The sequence below is a fragment of the Galeopterus variegatus genome, unplaced genomic scaffold, assembly GCF_000696425.1.
Source record: "Galeopterus variegatus unplaced genomic scaffold, G_variegatus-3.0.2 Scaffold1653, whole genome shotgun sequence".
NCBI classification, from domain to species: Eukaryota; Metazoa; Chordata; class Mammalia; order Dermoptera; family Cynocephalidae; genus Galeopterus; species Galeopterus variegatus.
The window spans coordinates 272,227-293,484 of record NW_007727764.1 but is presented as its reverse complement, the minus strand read 5'-3'; the positions used below and the strand labels follow the sequence as shown (position 1 = coordinate 293,484).

At 35.6% G+C, this 21,258-nt stretch overlaps 1 protein-coding gene across 1 annotated transcript in view; it reads right to left on the bottom strand.

Moving 5' to 3' along the window:
• CEP128 (centrosomal protein 128kDa) overlaps positions 1–21,258 on the bottom strand; it is a gene marked incomplete at its 3' end in the record, with an annotated part of 161,188 nt that overhangs the window by 56,270 nt on the left and 83,660 nt on the right. The window contains 4 exon segments of the mRNA XM_008578266.1: positions 6,749–6,900; positions 11,281–11,394; positions 12,187–12,277; positions 16,474–16,560. Coding sequence (XP_008576488.1) covers positions 6,749–6,900; positions 11,281–11,394; positions 12,187–12,277; positions 16,474–16,560 — 444 coding nt within the window.

Genomic DNA, 21,258 nt, shown 5'->3' with positions numbered 1-21,258 from the left:
TCAAGGTTAATGAGGTTCAACTTGAGTTTAGAAAAAGGTGAACATACACTTAGTATCTTCTATGCATATACAGATTTAAGGCCTTAGGTACAATTTGAAAGATAAATTATGCAAACTCAAATGTAGCTTCCTTTCATGTGGTTTTTATAAGATCTATTTTCACTGTTTTTTTCCCACAGTAAAACAACTGCTTAAAATATATGTTCTAGATGAACAAAACCAAATGCAATTAGTCAGACAGGGCAAAAATCCCCTCCATGTTAACAACTGTTCCAGAAATGAATGTGCTTTTAAGAAATGACTGGATAACAAATGATAGCCATAAAATTTTTCTGCAATATATTATTTTAGTCAACAAATATTAATTGAGCACTTAATATGAGTAAGATAGTTGTGCAGAAACACAAGGGAACAGAGAGATAAAAGCTGATTCTTAGTCCGTACCCATTTATGATTTGAAAAGGGATAGATGCCTTTAATTTAAAAGTGGCTTCCTGCACGCCACAAGTATGGAGTACAACATCAATGCATACTGGTAAATGAGCCAGAGCAAAATCTGCACACAACAATAAATTAAAAGAAAAAGTAAACACAAGATTGAGCACCAGAGTGAAAACACAAGAAAAGATTGTTAGAAAGACAAGAGATGTCATTTCAACATACTGCAGGAATAAAGACAGAGAATCTAGCTGAAATAAACCAGGCTTCTGGTTAAAAGGACTGTGTTAAAAAAGGAAGTGGGAGGTTGGGAAGCCTTACAATAGCCATAAATAAACAACCCTTAATACATCATTATTCTGATTCTCTGTTCACCCAACAGTTTTCTCAGTTACTAATTCTAAAACCGGTACATAAAGTTGGGAGATCGGTGCTCTGCACAAGAGAATAGTGTCTTAATATCTGCATAGGACTTCCACAGGGTAAATCAATAAACTAGTACTCTTTTATACACTGTCTTGTGAGTTTCATAGTCAATATGAGCCAGCTTCCTGGGTCACATGAACTTTAGGACACAGAAAACTCAAGTTTTCAGATGTGAGGACAAGACCTTGAAACATGATGTCTTCACCAAGGTAAGGACATCAAAGTCAACTCTATCTTGGTGACAGGTAGCTTGTTTTCTTCTATTTCTCCTTTTCTATTTTATTTTGACCCACTTTGAAATTTTAAAGAAACATACCCAGATTTAAGAGAACGTAAGAAATGTGCCAAAAGAACATAGTGATGTGAACAAAAGGATTGTTCAGAAGGAAGGATTATCACTTTCAGCTGATATAATCAAAGAAAGCTTCAGGGAGAAAAAAATTTAGGACTCCCACAAAAAGATAGGACATTACAGAAATAAGGAACCCTTAAAAAAAAAAAAAAGGCAAAAAAAGAGGAAAATGAGTAGGAAACCACCTTGAGAAGCTTCAGGGAGAAAAAAATTTAGGACTCCCAAAGCTTCAGGGAGAAAAAAATTTAGGACTCCCAAAGCTTCAGGGAGAAAAAAATTTAGGACTCCCAAAGCTTCAGGGAGAAAAAAATTTAGGACTCCCAAAGCTTCAGGGAGAAAAAAATTTAGGACTCCCAAAGCTTCAGGGAGAAAAAAATTTAGGACTCCCAAAGCTTCAGGGAGAAAAAAATTTAGGACTCCCAAAGCTTCAGGGAGAAAAAAATTTAGGACTCCCAAAGCTTCAGGGAGAAAAAAATTTAGGACTCCCAAAGCTTCAGGGAGAAAAAAATTTAGGACTCCCAAAGCTTCAGGGAGAAAAAAATTTAGGACTCCCAGAGAAGGAACTTTTTAGAAACTGGGGGCAAAGATCAACTTTTCTATGAACTTGAAAGGAACCTTAGCCAAAGAATGGCCATCTTTGGGGTAATTAAGACCAAGCAAAAAATTTTCAGTTAGCTATTAACTTGGAAACTGATGGCACCAATTCCTGAGGTTAGTAAAGGAAATAAGAAACTGCCCAGAGATGAAATCATGCCCCCATCAAGCAAAAAATTTTCAGTTAGCTATTAACTTGGAAACTGATGACACCAATTCCTGAGGTTAGTAAAGGAAATAAGAAACTGCCCAGAGATGAAATCATGCCCCCAAAGGATCCTTCTTACAAGTTTACTTCTGTTTACCTCCCATCACACCCTCTTATGCTGATTTACCTTAGATGTTGTGCACCTACAATTAAGGATTGCAACTAAGTTTTCTCGCTTTTCTTACCTCCCAAATCAGCTGCAAACAATGGAAATACAAGAGAAAGACAAAATACCCTAGCTGATTATTAACTCACCTTCTTGCTTAAAGGAAAACTGCATCCACATTAATTAGAGGTCCCAGTCAGATATTTTTATGTTCCAGTATGTTTGACTGAAGTTACTGTCTTTGAGCCCTCCCTAGGAGATAAAGACTCCAACTTGGAAATAACATCAAGGGCTTGAAGCTGACCAGTCCACCAACTGCAGACTCCATGACGCCAGAGCACCCAGCCCATCATGGGACCCTGACATCAGACTCAGACTGTCTACTGATCCCATGACCAGCCTCTCCCTTTTTCCTGCAAGACAAAACCCTTCCCTCACCTTCCTGCCTCTTCCCCTTTATAAACTCCAGAACACACAGCAGAAGGTAGGATGATTTTAGCCTGGTCATCCCCCAGATGCCATTTATCTGAATAAACCTTCCAATCCTTGCACCAACTTTTTGACTTTCGAGTCATTTGTTTAGTGCAAGAGGGAAAGCCAAGCCTAGCTGCTGCTAACAAACTGGCAAAGAACTTGGCTGCATTATATCCTTGCCCTAGGACTTTGTAGAAGTTGGAACTTAGGAGTTGTGAACCAGAGTATATGGCGCAAGAAATTTCTAAGCAGGAAAGCCTTAAGGAAGCTGCATGGCTACTTGTAACAGCCTACACTGAGTTATGGCAGCAAAGTCACAAGATAAAGCCAGAATTTAAAAGGAAGAAGAGCATAAAGATTTAGAAAATTTGCAGCCTGTCCATGTGGTAGAGAAGCAGAGAGCATTTACAGGAGAAAAATCCAGTGGTGCAGCAAAGGTACTGGTTGCTAAAGACATTAGCATGGCTATGAGACAGCCAGATGCTAATAGCCAAGACAATGGGAGAAAGGCCCAGAAGGCATTTCAGAGATCTTGGAGGCTGTGTCTTCCATTACAGGCCCAGAGGTCTAGGGAGACAGAATAGTCTTGGGGAACAGGCCCAAGAAGCCCTTCACACGCTCACTGCCCAGGGCCACCTTGGGAAGCTGCTTTTAGCACCAGCACCCCAGCTGCTTTGGCTGCTCCAGATGTTGCTAAATTGGCCCCAGCTTTGGGGCTGGACCTGCAGCTTTGGAAAATACAAGCCAGAGGCCTTGGCTGTGTCCAAGAGGTGATAAGCTTGCAGGCTCACAGAATGCCAGAGCTGGGAAGGCTTGGGAACCTCCACCCTGATTTCAAAGGATGTATGGAAAAGCCTGGTGACCCAGGAAGAGATCTGTCACAGGGGCAGAGTCACTGCATAGAGCCTCTGCTAGAGTAATGCCAAGTGGAAATGCAGGATCATAGTTGCACCAGAGAAATCCCACTAGAGCCATGCCTAGTGGAGCCATAGAAGCAGGACTGCCATGGAGAACCCAGACCTGTGGAGCTACCAGAGTGGAACACCAGCCTAGCAGAGCTGAAACACCGCCTGAGACCAGGAAAGTCATAGGAGCAGAGCTACATGATGACTTGGGGACCCAACCCCTACATCAGCATGCAAAGGACATTGAACATGAAGTCAATACACATGATTCACCAGTTTTGAGATTCATAGGAGCAGAGCTACATGATGACTTGGGGACCCAACCCCCACATCAGCATGCAAAGGACATTGAACATGAAGTCAATACACATGATTCACCAGTTTTGAGATTTAATGCCTGCCTTGCTGGGTTTCAGACTTGTTTGGGACCCACTACATCTTTCTTTTGGCCTATTTTTCCCTTTTTGAACGAGAATATGTGCCCTTTGTTTACCCACCATTGTATCTCCGAAGTAGATAACTTGTTTTGAATTCACAGGTGGGACTATGAACTTTGGATTTATGAGTTGTAACAAGACTTCAAGGATGAAATGAATGCATTTGTATTTGAAAAAGACATGAGTTTTGGGAGGCAAGGGGCACAATTCTCTAGGTTGAATGTCCCCCTAAAACTTTATTCCCAGTGTAACTGTTGAGGGAAATCCTATTATGGAAATTGAAAGGTGGGGCATTGAAGAGTTGATGGGATTGCAGGACCATGCAGTAGTGAACAGATTAATAATGGTGGTCAGGGGCGTGGTTCTGAGAGATTTAAAAGAAGAGAACCTGAGAGGTAGTCTTTTTCTGCTCCTCCGTCTTCAGCCATGTGAGACCCCTGGATCCCTGTTACCACCACCAAGACTGTCACCAGATATATTCCCTGGACTTTGGACTTCCCAGCCTCCAAAACCATAAGCAATAAATTTTGTTTTCTTTATAAAGTACCCAGTATCGAGTATTTGGTTATAAGCAACAGAAACAGACTGATAGAGGAAGTGTAAGAGAAAATAAATTATTGACATGACTACATGTGAAGTTCAGTAGAGAAGTTGTCAGAAAGTCAAGATTAAAAGGAAAGACATTAATAATTGAAGAAATCATAAGAACTGTTACTATACAAATGTTTTGGGGCCTGACCAATAATCTCATTTTCTGCATCTTTTTTATTTATATTTGGTCTCTAAAAAGCAACTAAAGGAGATTAATCTCTATTTTTTTTTATAAAACGTATAAGGCAATAGCCCTATACTACCTGATATTTTCTAAAAATAAAGCAGAGACTAAATGGTATTCAATTAAGTGTTAATAAAATTCTCGACTGTTATAGGTTACAATCAAATGCTCTATGACTTCTCTTTCTCACAAAGTTCGTGCACTCAACATTGCTTTCACAACAGCTTGGGAATAAGGATATTCAAAAGGCTTCCACAAGGAAGAAAAATAGAGAAGGCATAATAAGAAGTGACACTAAATCTAAAACAACTGATGTGAATTCAATTAAGTCAATTATTTTATTGTTAAAAATAAGAAAATCTGAAAAAATAAAATTAGTCAATGGTAATTTCTTCCAGGGATGCACGCTGTTTTTTTGTGACGTCTTTTTCAATGTTAACTGGGGAAAAAAAAATCTTTCATCATCCAAAAGGAATTTGTTCTTAGAAGTAAGATAATCTCAAAGAACTTTCTATATTACTTTGGTAATGTCAACTACAAAAGACAGAAAACAAGGTGAGTTTTTGTTCATTGCTAGGTCACCAGCACCTACAACAGTGCCTGGCCTGTAATAGACAGTCAATAATATTTGATGACTGAGTAAAAACTTCTCCTCCAATTGTTTTTCACATAAAACCCTATACAAACAATCCAAACTAACCCAAGAGAACTCAAACTCTTCCCCTAACCCATGAGAAATGTAAAAAGACTAGTAAGTTAGGACAAGGGGAAAGCCAAGATCATTGAATGAGAGCATTATTAGGATACTGTAAGCAATTTTTGAAATGCCCACCTATGTGAGATCTTTTTTGATTTTTCCAATTTAAACCACAGTGGTAAATGAAGAAAGGGAGGAAAGGAAAGAAGAAAAGAAGGACCAACATGTGGTTATGAACAGCTACTAAAGGGACTTTTCTATTTTTGATATTTATTAGCATGGTTTAAAAAAAAATACTTAACTTCAGGAAAATAATTATACAGGATTCAAGGGCTAAAACAATATCCATGAAGCAAATTTTAGAAGTCATACAATTACCATTGCTCTGAGACTATTTCTGATAAGTACTTATTAAGCATGTAGAGAGCTTTATAAAGACTATGTCAATATTTCATTATCTAAAAGACATTTTCTATTGACATGTTCACAAGATGAAAGAGAAACTTAGACTGGAATAACATTAAATATTTCATTTGGGTTATATGAAGTTACATGCTTTTTACACCAATTTTCTACCTTTCATTATAATTTTGAAAATCCTTTCAGTGCACTAACTTACTACAATTAGAACACAACTTCACTAATAAAAATAGATAAATAGGAGGAATGATACATATCTACTTCCAAATGTGTCATCCATGTTAGATCTAACTTGCATAATTATAATTTGAACTAAGCCATTTCCTTTTATGAGGTCCTTTCCTTTGATTTTTAATAAATTTTGATAATTGCCTCATCCATGCTAGATAAAAGCAACAGGAAACAGTAGCTGCCTAGTTACACTCCATTCATGGTTACCACATCATTCATGATTACTACACAACTCTAAATTAATAGTGGCATCACAATTCTACCTCATGCAGGTAGAATTTTTACTGCTCCAAAACCAGAAATATCGGTACTTTTTTGATGTGCTTTCTGTAAGTTTCACTCCCAAAATAAGTCTCTGTTCTCTCAGAGAAGAAAGATTCCTTCTGTTTTTAGGAAGGGCTCAATTGCTACTAGAACAAAAATATTTTCAAGTGTAGTAACAGCAAAAGGTTTCACTAAGAAATAATGAAGAAAAAGAATCAAGGTTCCTAGCTTTGGGTCCCAGATGAAAGAGAAATGAATCCATAGGAATTTCTATATATAAGTAAATTAGTCATTAACATAACTTTATATTACCTAGATCTAAACTAGAGTTCATAGATAGGTCATCTTTACATCAAAATTTCATTAAGCAATTCTACAAAATTAAAGTTTTTCAAATACAGCTTAAAAATAGCAAAGTCACCTCTATTTGTACTGCCAAATGTGCTTTCTCCTTGTCTTTTCGCTCCATGCACCGCTTCACTTCCTCTAATTCAGATGCCATTGCGCTGAAGTTCAGCTGCACTCTCAAATCTGACATCTGCTGCTCCAGATCCTGGTTTTCCCGCTCAACCCCTTAAAAGAGAAAATGTAAATCTCAATGCTGTTCTTTACTCACAGAAGAATGTACTTTCAGTGTTACTGAGGCCTGATGTTTTAGTATCCTAGCTAACATAGTCCATTTATTCATATTGTCACTCAAAAACAATTTTCAGGCTTTGCTAATCCATTGTTTCAAGTCTCACGACTTTTCGAAAATACATACATTGCTATGTCACCCAACAGTATTCCATTTTGATACTAAAACTTAAATTGTTATCTGATTTCTAGTACAATTTATTTCAGGAAAATCCTATACATTTTTTCTTTCACTTTCCTGTTTGGAGGTCTCTACATTACCTCCAAACAGTAAAACAAAAATATTAAAAGAATATTCAACTAAGTTACTCCATCTAACTAAAGTTACTGAAGTTTATACAATGAAATGCTTTTCTTGTAACATAAATGACAAATGATGCTGCTAAATCTCTGTGTAGGATCACTAATTTATTAATTCTTACTATTGCTGAGACTATTACCTGAAATTATATCATTGAACAATATAAATTGACTTGTTAGTTAATTCAACATCAAATACTTGGTTTATGATGCACAGGGCACTAAAATACCATCTTCTTCAAAAACACATACAGTGATGAATAACATAAAAACCCATCCTCACTAAGCTTGCATTCTAAGACATATAAATTACTTCCTTAAGTCAAAATTGTCAACAACTGGAATAGATAGCATCAATTTAAAACTGTTGTTTTTCCAGTGTTTCTTTTGCAGAAAAGAAAGGAAGGAGAAAATATTATCAAATTATGATTTGTAATGATGAACATACTAATAATATTGATTTGATCACATATTGTGCACAAATACTGAGAGTCAACTCTGTACTCCATAAATAGGTATAATCAATTGTTTCAATTAAAAAATAAATTTAAAAAAAGACAAAAAGAAATATGGATATAAAATTGCTTTCAAAAAAATGTATATATCATTCATAATATACATCCCAACTTCTGTAATACTAAAGTGCTCAAAATTGTACATATTGGAATGGAAGGCAATCATTTCATAGAACGATAAGAGCACTGACAGATACTTGAGCATTATATAAAAATAGTACAAAGGATGGAGTGATTAACTCTGTCTTGGTGAGAAATTAAGGTAGGGAGAATTAGGAACTAAGTTAGATTTAAAGAATGAATACAAAATTTCACCAAACAAAGGAAATAAGGTATTACTTTAGGGAAAAGAAACAACATAAAGCACAGGGGTATAAAATTGGATTTAATATTCAGGTAATTGCCCACACAGTAGTTCTACACAGGTAACTCAAATAATGTGATAGTGGGAAGAGGGAGACTTGGCAAACATTTTCTGTAAAGGATCAGATAATAAATATATTTTAGCCATATGATCTTTGTCACAACTACTCAACTCTGCCATTGTATTGCAAAAGTAGCCTAGACAATGTGCAAATGAATGGGCATAGTGTGTTCCACTAAAGTTTATTACAAAAACAGGCAGCAGTCTGGATTTGGCCCATGGGCCCTACTCTGCCATTCCTGCTAGGTCTCCAACCTGACAATGTACATATATGTTTATGTGTAAGTATATTTATTCATTTTATAAATACATGTATGAGATTTCATAAACATATATATGTGTGTATATATATATATATATATATATATATATGAGCATATAACATGTCTCAAAAGCATGTGTATATATAGATACATGTTTCATGATATACATGTATATATATAACTTGAGCATGGATATATATTACAACATTAGTATGAATACATATTATATAAAATATGAAGGCATATGTGTATACATACATACATACATATGTATATCTTAGGGAACATGTATATATTTGGTATGAAAACATATATAATATTTTGGTATGTTTCATAATACATATACAGAAATAAAAAATTAGTATGGATATACACACACACATACATGCACACATATATACAATGAAACATTTAACAAAATTAAAATATTTTAAACAAAGTATAACATATAAATAGCATTACAAACACTCTCCACCCACATCCAGAGGATTGTCTCATACACTTCATTTTGGGTCAGTACAGGATAGCAGTTAAGAGCTCAAATTAAGGGAAGAAAAGATTTTGGTCTGCTAGTTCCCATATGTGTGATCGTGGGCAAGTTAATCTTTGTTCTTTGGCCTTTTTTTTTTAATCATTAAAATGGAAATAAGAATAGTTCACTTCTCATAGAGTAGATGTGTGAATTAAGCAAGACAATGTAAATTGAGCAGCATAATGTATGTAGTAAGAACTCAGTAAATTGTAATGAGAGGCTTTAATGGGAGGCTTTAATCAAAAAAATAACACGATCAGTTGTCGTCTTAGAAGTGTACCTTTAGTAACAGTATAGAAGATAGATTACAGATGAGTCAGAATAAAGCAAGATGATTTAAGAGGGTGGTTCAGGTGAGATGAAGCATGTCTTAGCTGGGGCAGTGGGAATAAGAAAGGATGGGACAAATTCAAGAGCTATCCAGATGTATAAATAGAGAGGACACAGGGACTAATTAAATGGAGAGAAGGAATAATTTCTATGTTCTTTATGTTTTAGGCTTGGGTATCTGGATGAAGGACGATGCCATTAATTGAAACAGAAAAGCAAAACAGATTTTGAGGAGAAGATGAATTCAGTTGTAAATCTGTTGACCGGGCATTCTGTGGAACAACAGTATATGGAGATACTCAATGAGCAACTCCATCTGGATAGCTGAAGGTTAGTAAAGTAAGTGGAGCTAGATTTAGGAATTATCATTTATGGATGATAACTAAAGCATAAGAGTAGATAATAACCCCTAGGGAAAAATACGAAGTAAGAAAAGCCATGAACAGGATACTAGGCAAAACTACCATTTAAAAGACAAACTGTAAACAAAGCAAAAAGATTCAAATAAAAAGAACAAAAATAACTAAGGCAGAACTAGGAAAGGGTAAGGGCATAGAAGTCAGTGGAAACGTTTCAAAAGGGAAGAGGAAATAAACAGGGGACAATAACAGAAGTAATGAAATAATTATTTTGTAATTGACTGAGGAGACCACTAAGCAAAGTCAACGCTAGAAAAAAAGGTAGAATCCATTTTGCTATGGGCAGAAGAACAAACAGCAGCCGGAGTGTGACAAGAAGTACGATTTCTTATGTAGAATTATCTGTAAACAATACAGACATTCTATAAAGATGAAAAACTCTAGAACTGTTAAAAGAAGGTAAAGTCCATTATCACATTGATAAGAGAACTTTCAAACAGATTTTTTCTAAAACCTGATTAAGTAGTTAAGACAGATTTTTCTAATCTTCAAAGACTTACACTAAAAATAAATAGGTTTTACAAGGTATCAAAATGTATAACACATGTGACAAAGTATTTTTGTATCCTTATGAAAATTTGATAATCTAATAGCTTAGGATTTTATTTTTAAAAATAAATATTTGATTCCAAATGATACTTAAATTATAATAGCACATGAAACGTAAATGAACTTAATGGCATACAAATATATCAGGACAACTTTTTCAAAATTTGTCATTCATTGAAGATATTCTGGCAATGTGTAAATTCTAGCTTAAACAACATACTGAGTTATGTTTGGAAAGTCTAGAAAAATATTTAACTTCCCTGAGTTTAATAGTTCATCAAATGCTTACAAGGGTTTCTACAATTATTGGGGCAGTTGAGTGGGAACCCTCATTATTGGAATAATTTACAAACTGAGCAATCTGGACTCACCTATTAGGAACCATTATAAAATCTCAATATCACCATTTTTGTTAAACCTGAACTTGCATCCAGAGTTATTAAATTACATCATTTAAACTAAAGCCTCCATTAAGATGGTATTATAACATTTCCATATAAGAAAAAGCCAGTGATATGGCTCATGACCATTTCTGGGATGTGATTAATTTTTGCCACCAATCTCCAAATAACAAAAAACATAGGGTCTTAATTGTAATTGTTCATATAGCGAAAACTGGAGCAAAGGAAAGTAAGAAATAGAGGAGCATTTACAATTTGAGCACAAGGACAAGTACGCATGTGCATACACACAGAGGCATGGGAATAGAAAGCTAAAAATTTCCATTACTGTCTTCGCAGGCTCTTTATAAAAGAAAGTCCCAAGAAATAGGCAGGTTTGACATCAGAAATGAGTTTAGAAATCAAGCACAAAAGACACTAAAATTAGATGCTAAATTATGATCAACTTGTTGGAAAACATTGTAATAGATCAAGAAATAGACAGGATGACATAAGCATACCATAAGAAACACAATTCCGAGAATGGAAATTATTTTCTAAGAAAGACCAAAAAAGATCTACACATTTACAAATCAGAATTATACCTCTCCTAAACCTCCAGTCATCTCCTTGCTTATCCTGGTGGTTTGACTGTTGCTTGGAAATCTGAGATACTTGATGCTGTAAACCTTTTCGATCACCTTCCTACCTAACATGTTATGTAGGTGACTTATGTAACACACACCTCAAAACAGAAGAAGGTACAATTGCAGTTCGTATTAAACACAGAGAGGCAGTTAGAAACCCACATGCCCTTATCCAATGCATGTAAAATCACATACCTAACATGTTATGTAGGTGACTTATGTAACACACACCTCAAAACAGAAGAAGGTACAATTGCAGTTTGTATTAAACACAGAGAGGCAGTTAGAAACCCACATGCCCTTATCCAATGCATGTAAAATCACAATTTAAAGTTACTGAACTTTAAATATCAGAAATGCCAAACTCCCATTACGGGCTAATGAACTGAAAAATATGCTTTAAAATGAAGCCTTATCTATGGTTAAAAGGGGCCAGGTAGCATGTTGAAAACATAAATAAAAGACAACGATGTATTCAAAGGAACTTGAACATGCAAAGGTCTGTTTTATGTATTTTACTTCCTCCTTTACTCTTCAAGTCCTCTTTGAATAAAATTAAGCTCCTGGGAAAATTTTTATCTTACACATCCAGTCTTACTTTTACACTGCTCATGCTAAGAAAGATAAGTAGCAATTTGAAGCAGCAGTTAGAAAGATCCATTGCCACCGTGGGAACTTGGGCCAGTGTTTTGTACCAGCTTTCTCTGAATCTTCCTAAAAGGATTTCACCTTTTGCTTATGTGTGCTAACATACATTCCTTAAGAAAAATCATCTTCGAGATCCATGTTTTTTTTTTCTTTCACAAAGACATTTAGTAGAGAAGGTGACTCAATCCTGACTTAATGTAAAAGCTGATTATCACAGTTTACGTAGACTTACCTGATGCAAAAGTGTTTCTCTGCTGCCCTCTGATTGATTCAGTAACCTTCGAGATAGTTCCAATTCCTGTTCAAGCTGTAGTTTCAAGAAAGGATAAAGAAAAGTGTCCAACCAATGGGGTAGAAAATAACTAAATTATTATGGGGAACAGTTTAAGAGGAGAAAATGAAAAAGTTTTCAGGATATATTTACAGCTAATATGAAAGGATAAATATCTCACTATAAACATGTCAATACTTTCATTAAAATAACATTAATTGCACAAATAAAGTGAACTAGACTAGGCCTCAAGAGGTCTAGGATCTAGTCAGTTTCATCTCCACTGTGATCCTGTCTAAGTCTCTTCTCCTTAGTCCTCTGTTCTGTCATCTCTAAAATAAGAAATTCATATCAGTCTCTGAGATGCCTTCAAGTTCTAAATCATTTTAATCTAAATTCTAAAGCAATTTTTTCTTTAAATTAGAACATGTAGTATCAAATGAACTAAATTAAAATAAAAACTGCACGGACCCAATGATTCAAAATACATTTCATCTAATTGGTGATTTCTTATATTCCTAATATTTCTAATATTCATAAGATATTCCTAAACTTTTAAAATTTCTAAAGTCAGAATAAGACACTTAAAATTTCCTTAATAATACTGCCATTAGATAAATATCCATGGAACATGTAGCCAGTTAGGTGACTAACTATCCTATGAGGTCTGAATATGCCTATCTACTTCAGATTGAAAAGTGTAGTAGAATGGGACACAAGTTTGTTCAAAATTTAGAGCTTACAGATGCTAGACTTGTTTGCATTTTGCTAACAGTAAGTTTGTTTTGTAAAATCACAAATTTATATTAAGATGTTTTTAAGAGCTTAGATTTATAATATTTATCCTAAATTATCATTTCATTTGAACAAACTGCTATCTATAAATACATAGTAGTCTTTTAAAAATTGTACATTTGGTAGGTGTGCCTATCAAGGAGCATGAGAGAGCTTTGTGGGGATTGAACAGTTCTGTAGGCTGATTGTGGTGGTGGTAACATGAATCTACACAAGATAAAAATAAATAAAACTACACACATGCACACAAACACACTCAACACACAAATGAGTGCAAATAAAACTGGTGAGATCTGCATAAATTCTGCAGATTGCACTAATGTCAATTTCCTGGTTTTGATATTGAATGAAAATTATGCAAAATGTTACCTTTAAAGGAAACTGGGTGAAGGCTGCATGGATCTCTCTACATTTTGTTTTGCAACGAACTATGGATCTATAATTATGTAAAAGTAAGTTTTAAATCCAGTTATACAATTTTTTAAATTATACCTGTAGCTCATAAAATAAATGTCATTTTTTTAAAAGTAAAGTATACATGGGATCACAGAATCCACACAAAATATTGTCCAACCTGTTCTCTCATTTCTATAAAGAAATAAAGAGAGAAATCACACTACAGTCAAAATGGCTTTGAAATCAACCCAAGCCCACTCTGGTCATAATATCTGTATAATATCAGCAGTCTCAAATCCCAAAGAGGGAACTTGATGACCTGACATACCTGGCTTATCATAAAGGCAACTTGGAAGCTGATGGAGTTTGGATGTTTTGTCCTCCCAGAACTCATGTGGAAATTTGATCCCCAATGTGGCAGTGTTGGAAACTGATTGAGTCATGGGGCGGACCCCTCATGAATGGACTAATGTTCTCATTAGGAGGATTAAGGAGTGAGTTCTCACTCTATTAGTTCCTGCGAGAGAGGTGTTTGTATAAAAGACTGTAAGCAATAAATGTCATTTTTCTTTATAATTACCCAGTTCCATATATTTTGTTATAAGCAACAAAAATGGACTAATACAGAAATTGGTGCCAAGGAGTGGGGTGTTGCTATACAGATAACTGAAAATGTGGATGCTGCTTTGGAACTGGGTAATAGGCAAAAGTTGGAGAAGTTTGGAGGACTTAGAAGAAGAGGAAAAAGATGAGGGAAAGTTTGGAACATTTTAGAGATTGGTTAAATGGTTGTGACCAGAATGTTGATAGAAACATGGACAGTAAAGACCAGGCAGATGATGAGGTCTCAGATAGAAAAGAGGAACTTATTGGGAATTGGACAAAAGATCACCCTTGCTACACCACAGCAAGGAACTTGGCTGCATTGTGTCCATGCCCTTGGACTTTGTGGAAGGTGGGACGTAAGAGACGTGAACCAGAATGTTTAGCAGAAGAAATTTCTAAGCAGCAAAGCATTAAGGAAGCTGCATGGCTACTTGTAACAGCCTACTCAGTTACGGCAGCAAAGGCATGACATAAAGCGAGAATTTAAAAGGGAAGCAGAGCATAAAGATTTGGAAAATTTGCAGCCTGGCCACGTGGTAGAGAAGCAGAGAGCTGGAGAAAAATGCAAGGGTGAAGTGGATAAACTGTTTGCTAAAGACATTAGCTTGGCGGTGAGGCAGCCAGATACTCATAGCCAGGACAAAGAGAAAAAAAGCCCTAAAAGCATTTGAGAAGCCTGGAAGGGTGCCCCACTCATCACAGACCCTGAGGCCTAGAAGGACTGAGTTGTCCCAGAGGACAGACCTGTAGTGCAGCTGCCCTTGGGAACCTGCTCCCTGTATCCAAGGTGCTCTGCCTTCAGCAGCCCTGCCTCAAGCAGCCTCAAGTGTGTGGTTCATGCAGCAGTTCTGAAGAGCAGAAGCCTGAAACCTCGGTGGCATCCACATTGTGTTAAGTCTGCAGGCCAGCAGAACATGAGAGCAATGGAGGTGTGGAAGCCTCCATCCAGATTCCAGAGGATATATAGAAAAGCCTGGAGGCCTACCTGATAGAGCTGCGGGAGTGAAGCTGCCCAAGGCTATGGGGGCCCAGATGCCCAATTGTGCCCAGGATGCAGGACTTGGAGTCAAAGAATATTATTCTGGAGCTTTAAGATGTAATGTCTGCCCTGCTGGGTTTCGGACTTGTTTGGGACCTGTTTCACCTTTCTTTTGGCCTATTTCTCCCTTTTGGAATGGGAATGTGTACCCAATGTCTGTTCCAGCATTGTATCTTGGCAGTAGATAAGTTTGGTTTTGACTTTTACAGGTTCACAGCTAGAAGGAGTTTTGCCTTTGGTCTCAGATGAGACTTTGGACTTCAGAATTTTAAGTTGGTGCTGGAGAAACCTAAGACTTTTGGGACTGTTCGGATGGAATGATTGTATTTTGTATGTGAGAGGGACATGAGTTTTGGGGGGCCAGGGGTAGAATGATGGAGTTTGGATGTTTTGTCCTCCCAGAACTCACATGGAAATTTGATCCCCAATGTGGCAGTGTTGGAAACTGATTGAGTCATGGGGGCGGATCTCTCCCTGGGGAAGTGGGGATTAAGGAGTGAGTTCTTGCTCTATTAGTTCCCACAAGAACTGTTTTTATAAAAGACCCTGGCACCTCCACCCTCTTTTGCTAGCTTGCTTCCTCTTGCCATGTGATCTGCTTATGTACCCACCAGCTGCCTGCCAGTTTTTGTCATGAGTAGAAGCAGCCTGAGGCCCATGCCAGATGCAGCTGTCCCAGAACCATAAGCCAAATAAACTCTTCTTTGTAAGTTACCCAGTCTCAGGTATTTCTGTTATAGCAACGCAAACAGACTAAGACAGAAGCATTATTTAACTCTACATTGGCTGGTGAAATAAATAAAGGAGGTATGGTAGGTGGAAAAAAGTGACATGGAATAAAGAACAGGCAAACTTTTACTTCATCATTCATTACCTTAGGCTCATCCTTAAATCTACTTATTTGCAAATTGAGGAGAGTTGTTTGGCCTCTAAATTCCTTTCTAACTCTAAGTGCTAGGTTCCATGGGCTCAAAGACATGGATATACATCATAGGTCCTTAATATTTAATGAGAATAGAGTATGATTTCAGACTAGGCTAACTATACTTATCTTCTGTAACAAAAATGAATATTTCCAAAATATTCAACCTTCAAACAATAGGTCATTCTTAACTCTGCAACAAAGTCAAAGTCTTTAAATGTTCCCCAGTAAGGAAAGGTAAAGTTTAAATTGCCTCTCGAACAGGAGTGGCCATAGGTAGCAAACCACATGTGTATGTTTCCAAAAGCAAGTAGTAAAGAGTGACAGAGCATTGAACTAAGTGATGCCTCAACAAAAGATAAAGTCTTCACTGTGTTCTAATAAACAATCTCAGGGATACTTTTCAAGGCATTCAACAAATATCACTAGCCCCAAACCACATTATTCTTTGAAAAACAACTTTGAAAATCTTACTTGATTCTTCTCAGTTTCAGTTTGTTTTAGCTTATCTTTTATTACTCCCTCATTCTCATCTGCTTTAGCTTCTTGTTTCTTCAGTGCCTAGAATGAAAGGGGTGGGGAAAAATGTATTATTCCAAAATATGTATAAAACTGAAAGTATTTATTTTAAAAAAGGCTGAGAAGCATATGGTTATGAGCCACACAAAATCTGTAAATGAATTACAACTTGCTCATTTACTGAAGCCCTAAGAACACTTCAGTGAGGATAAAAATATAAACAACTTCTTGATATTCCTAATCAATTTTTGCTTAGTTTCATTATTGCCCCCATCTTTGGGAATTCAGTTACGCACTTAAAGAGTCTAATTAGCTAATAGTTTTCTTGGAAACAAAGCTTACTGAAAGCAAAGCATACTGAAAAAATAGTATTTAAGAGTAAAAATAACTTAAAAATAGTATTTAAGAGTTAGTATTAAAAAGTATTTAATAATTGATCTGCTCAACTATTTAGACATAATACAAAAACGAGATATTTTTTCAAATTCTGAAAAAGTATTATCTACATGATAGAAACATGCTTGTTGCTTTATTACATATATGACGTTTTATCACAACATATAACTGGCTCAAACCATATTTCATAGAGAAAGGTGGGCACTCTTCTACAGTTTCCCTGCTTTAATAAAATGAAAGAAAAAAAGAACTTTAAGAAAATACAAATTTCTAAATTTAATCACGAAAGTGTTTGTTTTGGTTTGCCTCTAAAATTTTTTTTTTCAATTTAGCAATCTTGCTTTTTATTTTTTTAACCATTTTTTAGGCTTTATTGAAGTGTCATTGACAAATAAAAATTGTATATGTTCAAGGTATACAATGTCAAGTTTTCTTTATTTATTTAAATTTATCAATATACAATGTAGCTAATTTTCATGCCTCTTTACCATTTCCTCTTTCTCCTCTCCCTCTCCCCACTCCCACCCATCAACATCATATCTGTTCATTTGTCTTGACAAGTTCAAGGAATTGTTGTGATTGTTGTATCTTCTTCCCTACCCCCACCATTTGTTTGTATATTTATTTATTTAGCTCCCACAAAGTGAGAATATGTGGTATTTCTCTTTCTGTGGCTGACTTATTTCACTTAATATAATTTCTTCTAAGTCCATCCCTGTTGCTGCAAATGGCAGTATTTCGTTCTTTTTTATAGCAGAGTAGTATTCCTTGGGTAGATATACCACATTTTATCAAAGGAAGATATACAAATGGCCAATAGACACATGAAAAAATGCTCAACATCACTCAGCATTCGGGAAATGCAAATCAAAACCACACTAGATATCATCTCATTCCAGTTAGGATGGCTAATATTCAAAAGACTGAGAATGATAAATGCTGACGAGGTTGCAGAGAAAAAGGAACCCTCACACACTGTTGGTGGAACTGCAAAATGGTACAGCCTTTATGGAAAATGGTATGGAGATTCCTCAGACAATACAGAGAGATGTACCACTGCTGGGAATATACCCAGAGGAATGGAAATCATCATGTCGAAGGGATACCCATACTCCAGTGTTTATTGTAGCACTACTTACAATAGCTAAGAGTTGGAACCAGCCCAAACGTCCATCATCAGATAAGTGGATAAAACAAAAAATTTATACTTGAAGCAGTCTTTTGTAACATCTGAAATGTATTCCATTTGTTTTTTAAAAGTTTTTAACAATTTTAGCATTTAGACTTAGCAAGGTGTATGTGTAAAGGTCACATAAATTGAGGAAAGCGAAGCTGCAAGATGTCTTTTACAACAAAATCAAAAGAAAAATTCTTTTTAGGCAAACAACAGAATATGTTAAAAACTACTCAATGCAAGTATACTCAATCATAATCAATTTCATTAACTTATATATTCAACAAATATCTTCTAAATGCATTTACTATGTGTCAGGCAACATACTAGGGGCTACTAATATACGCACATATAAAACAAACATGGCCCTGATTACAGCTCCCTCTGCCATGGCTCTTATTCTCACTAATAAAATAGCAATTGACTAAAAATAATTTTGATTTCAGTATAATAATATCGTAATATTTTTATAGTGTTCAATATAACTAGGCATTCTTCATACATATATTAAACATATCATATATATTAAATTCATACATTTAATCCTCATGATAATTCCATGAGTTACTAGTAAACCCATTTTATTAAGGATGAAATTGGAGCACAAAGAGTTGAAAAACTTGCCCGAGGTCACTCAGCAACAGAGACAGGATGTAGATTCAGGCTGCCTGTCTCTTAACCATAGAGTGGCACTGCCTCTCCATGTTGAAATAATAACAACAACCTGATAGGGTGATAATGAAGAGTAAATAATTCGATACTTACACAGCACATAGGGCAATACCTGGCACATAACAAATGTACAATGAAAGGCAACTATTATTATTATTACAATTTTTATTACTGAATTATTGACATTGATAAAGTATTAAAAACCATAATGCCTTTCAGGTAGTTATCCAATGATTTTGATGTTTGATATTTGTTCTTTATTGTGGGGCAAGTGGAATTTGTAATAATATTTAATTCTACATGAATCTATTCAATTTTGGCTGGTATGATATATTTGTCAACTTGTCCTAAACAAAATTTTCCTAGAAACTTGAAAATTAATGCTGATATCTTTAGTCTTTCCATGCTTCCTTGGTCTCTTCCCACCCAGTGTGTGTGTGTGAGTGTGTGTGTGTGTGTGTACGTGTGAGAGAGAGAGAAATATGAAGAAAAAAGATATATAGAAGTTGTTGCTACATTTGTTAGTCGATTCACTTTATAAATTTTGAACTATATTATTCTACATCATCATTCCAACCTAACCTCATTTTTTCTTAATGAGTTAAACTTAATCAGTTATCTTTCTTTTCAATGCTTTTTCACTGAACTAAAAAGCAGCCTGGGTTTTTCCACAGAGGTGTGTTTAGAAGGAAGACTTCTTCAGGCAGTTGACAAGTTTCATCAAACTATAAACAGTGTCCACTACTGAATTCAAACTCCTGAACAGAAGCCACTGCAAATGAATATACAGTGAAGACTCACCCAAGCCAGGTGAGGTCATTTGAGGCCACATGAAATGAAGGACAGAAGGAGTAAACAACTTCCAATAAGAAGGGCTTGTCCCAAACACAAGAGCCATTCCCTTTCAATGCTGAGTTCAAAATCTAACTCAGAAGACTGCAACCTTCAAGCAGTAGTTGTTAATATGAAATAATCCTTCCAATGTGATTTTGTGTATCTCTTCATGTTCCAGATTGTTTCCTCCTATGTCTACTGGTAACTGATGTAAGAGAAGCAAGAAGAGTCACCTGCTGAGCTTTTAAAACTTGACTTAATCTCTGCAGCAACTCTGAGTTTCACTTAAGAGTTTAAACCCTAAAAATTCTCCAGAGAAGAAATTTTTTCAGTTTACTAACTGGAATTCACCCGTTTCTGCCCCTTTACTATGATTTCCCAAAATTAAATTTTAAAAATCCTGTAACATTTTACATTGAAAAAACAAGAAAGATATATCAACATTTCCCAAGTATTTGCTTACTTTATTTTGATTAAACACATTAAGAATAATTTTAATTCATATATTCACTTATTTTTCTTATTTAAATGGACATTCAAAGTAATCATTCAAAATTTTACTTGATGCACAATATCTTCATTTATCAATAAGCTTACACTTCCAAAGAGTAATAGAAAAGCTTCCACGTCACTATGTTGCAAGATTCAGAAGGCCAAACACCTCTTATGTCATAATCACAGTTAATTTCTAAGATAGTACTTGACACATATTAGCGGGTAATCATACGTTACTGAACGTAAAAGTAAATATCCCTTTATAATCTTTGACTAACTTCACTTTGCAATTGGCCGACTATGTCCTCCAAATACAAGCAGATTTCTCCTATCTTTCTTAATCGCCATATTTCCACAGGTACCAAGTTGTTTTCCTTGATAAACTGGTGTAGTGATGTTGAAAATAAATATTCATTTTTGTGTTTAAGTCAAAGAGGTAATAACCTTTTCCTGTTTTCAAACTCATCATTTTAATCTTTTCTTTAGAAATCTCCTAAATGTGTTTTAAATTTTTTCTTTTGAAATAAATTTACAGAAGAGCTGCAGAGTTCCCACATACCCTTCACCCAGCTTTCCCTAAAATTTCCATTTTATATAACCATGGTACATATATCAAAACTAAGATATTAACATTGTTACAAAACCATTAAGCTACAGACTTTATTTGAATGTCATGAGTTTTTCCGCTAGTGTCCTTTTTTATTCCAAAATCCAGTCCATGAAACTACGCTGCATTTAGTCAGCTTGTCTCTTTAGTCTCCCCTGATCTATGAAAGTTTCTTAGTCTTTCCTTGTCTTTTACGATCTCAACATTTTTGAAGAATACTCATCAGGTATTTTGTTGAATGTCCCTCAATTTGGGTTTGTCTGATGTCTTCTCATGATTAGACAGAGTATAAAGTTAGGAGAAGAACACTACAGAGTTCAGGTGCCCTTCTCACTGCATCACACTGCAGGGTACATGACATCAACATGAGTCATGACTGCTGATGGAAACCTTGAACACTTGATTAAGGTAAGCTGGTGTCTGCCAAGTTACCCAGCCACACAGTTACTTATTCTTCCCTTTCCGTACTCTACTTGTTACAAGAGAGTCTCTAAGCCCAGCCCAAACTCAAGGAGAGAAGAATTAACACATCAAAGAATGTGTTAAAGTATGTTAAAAAAAA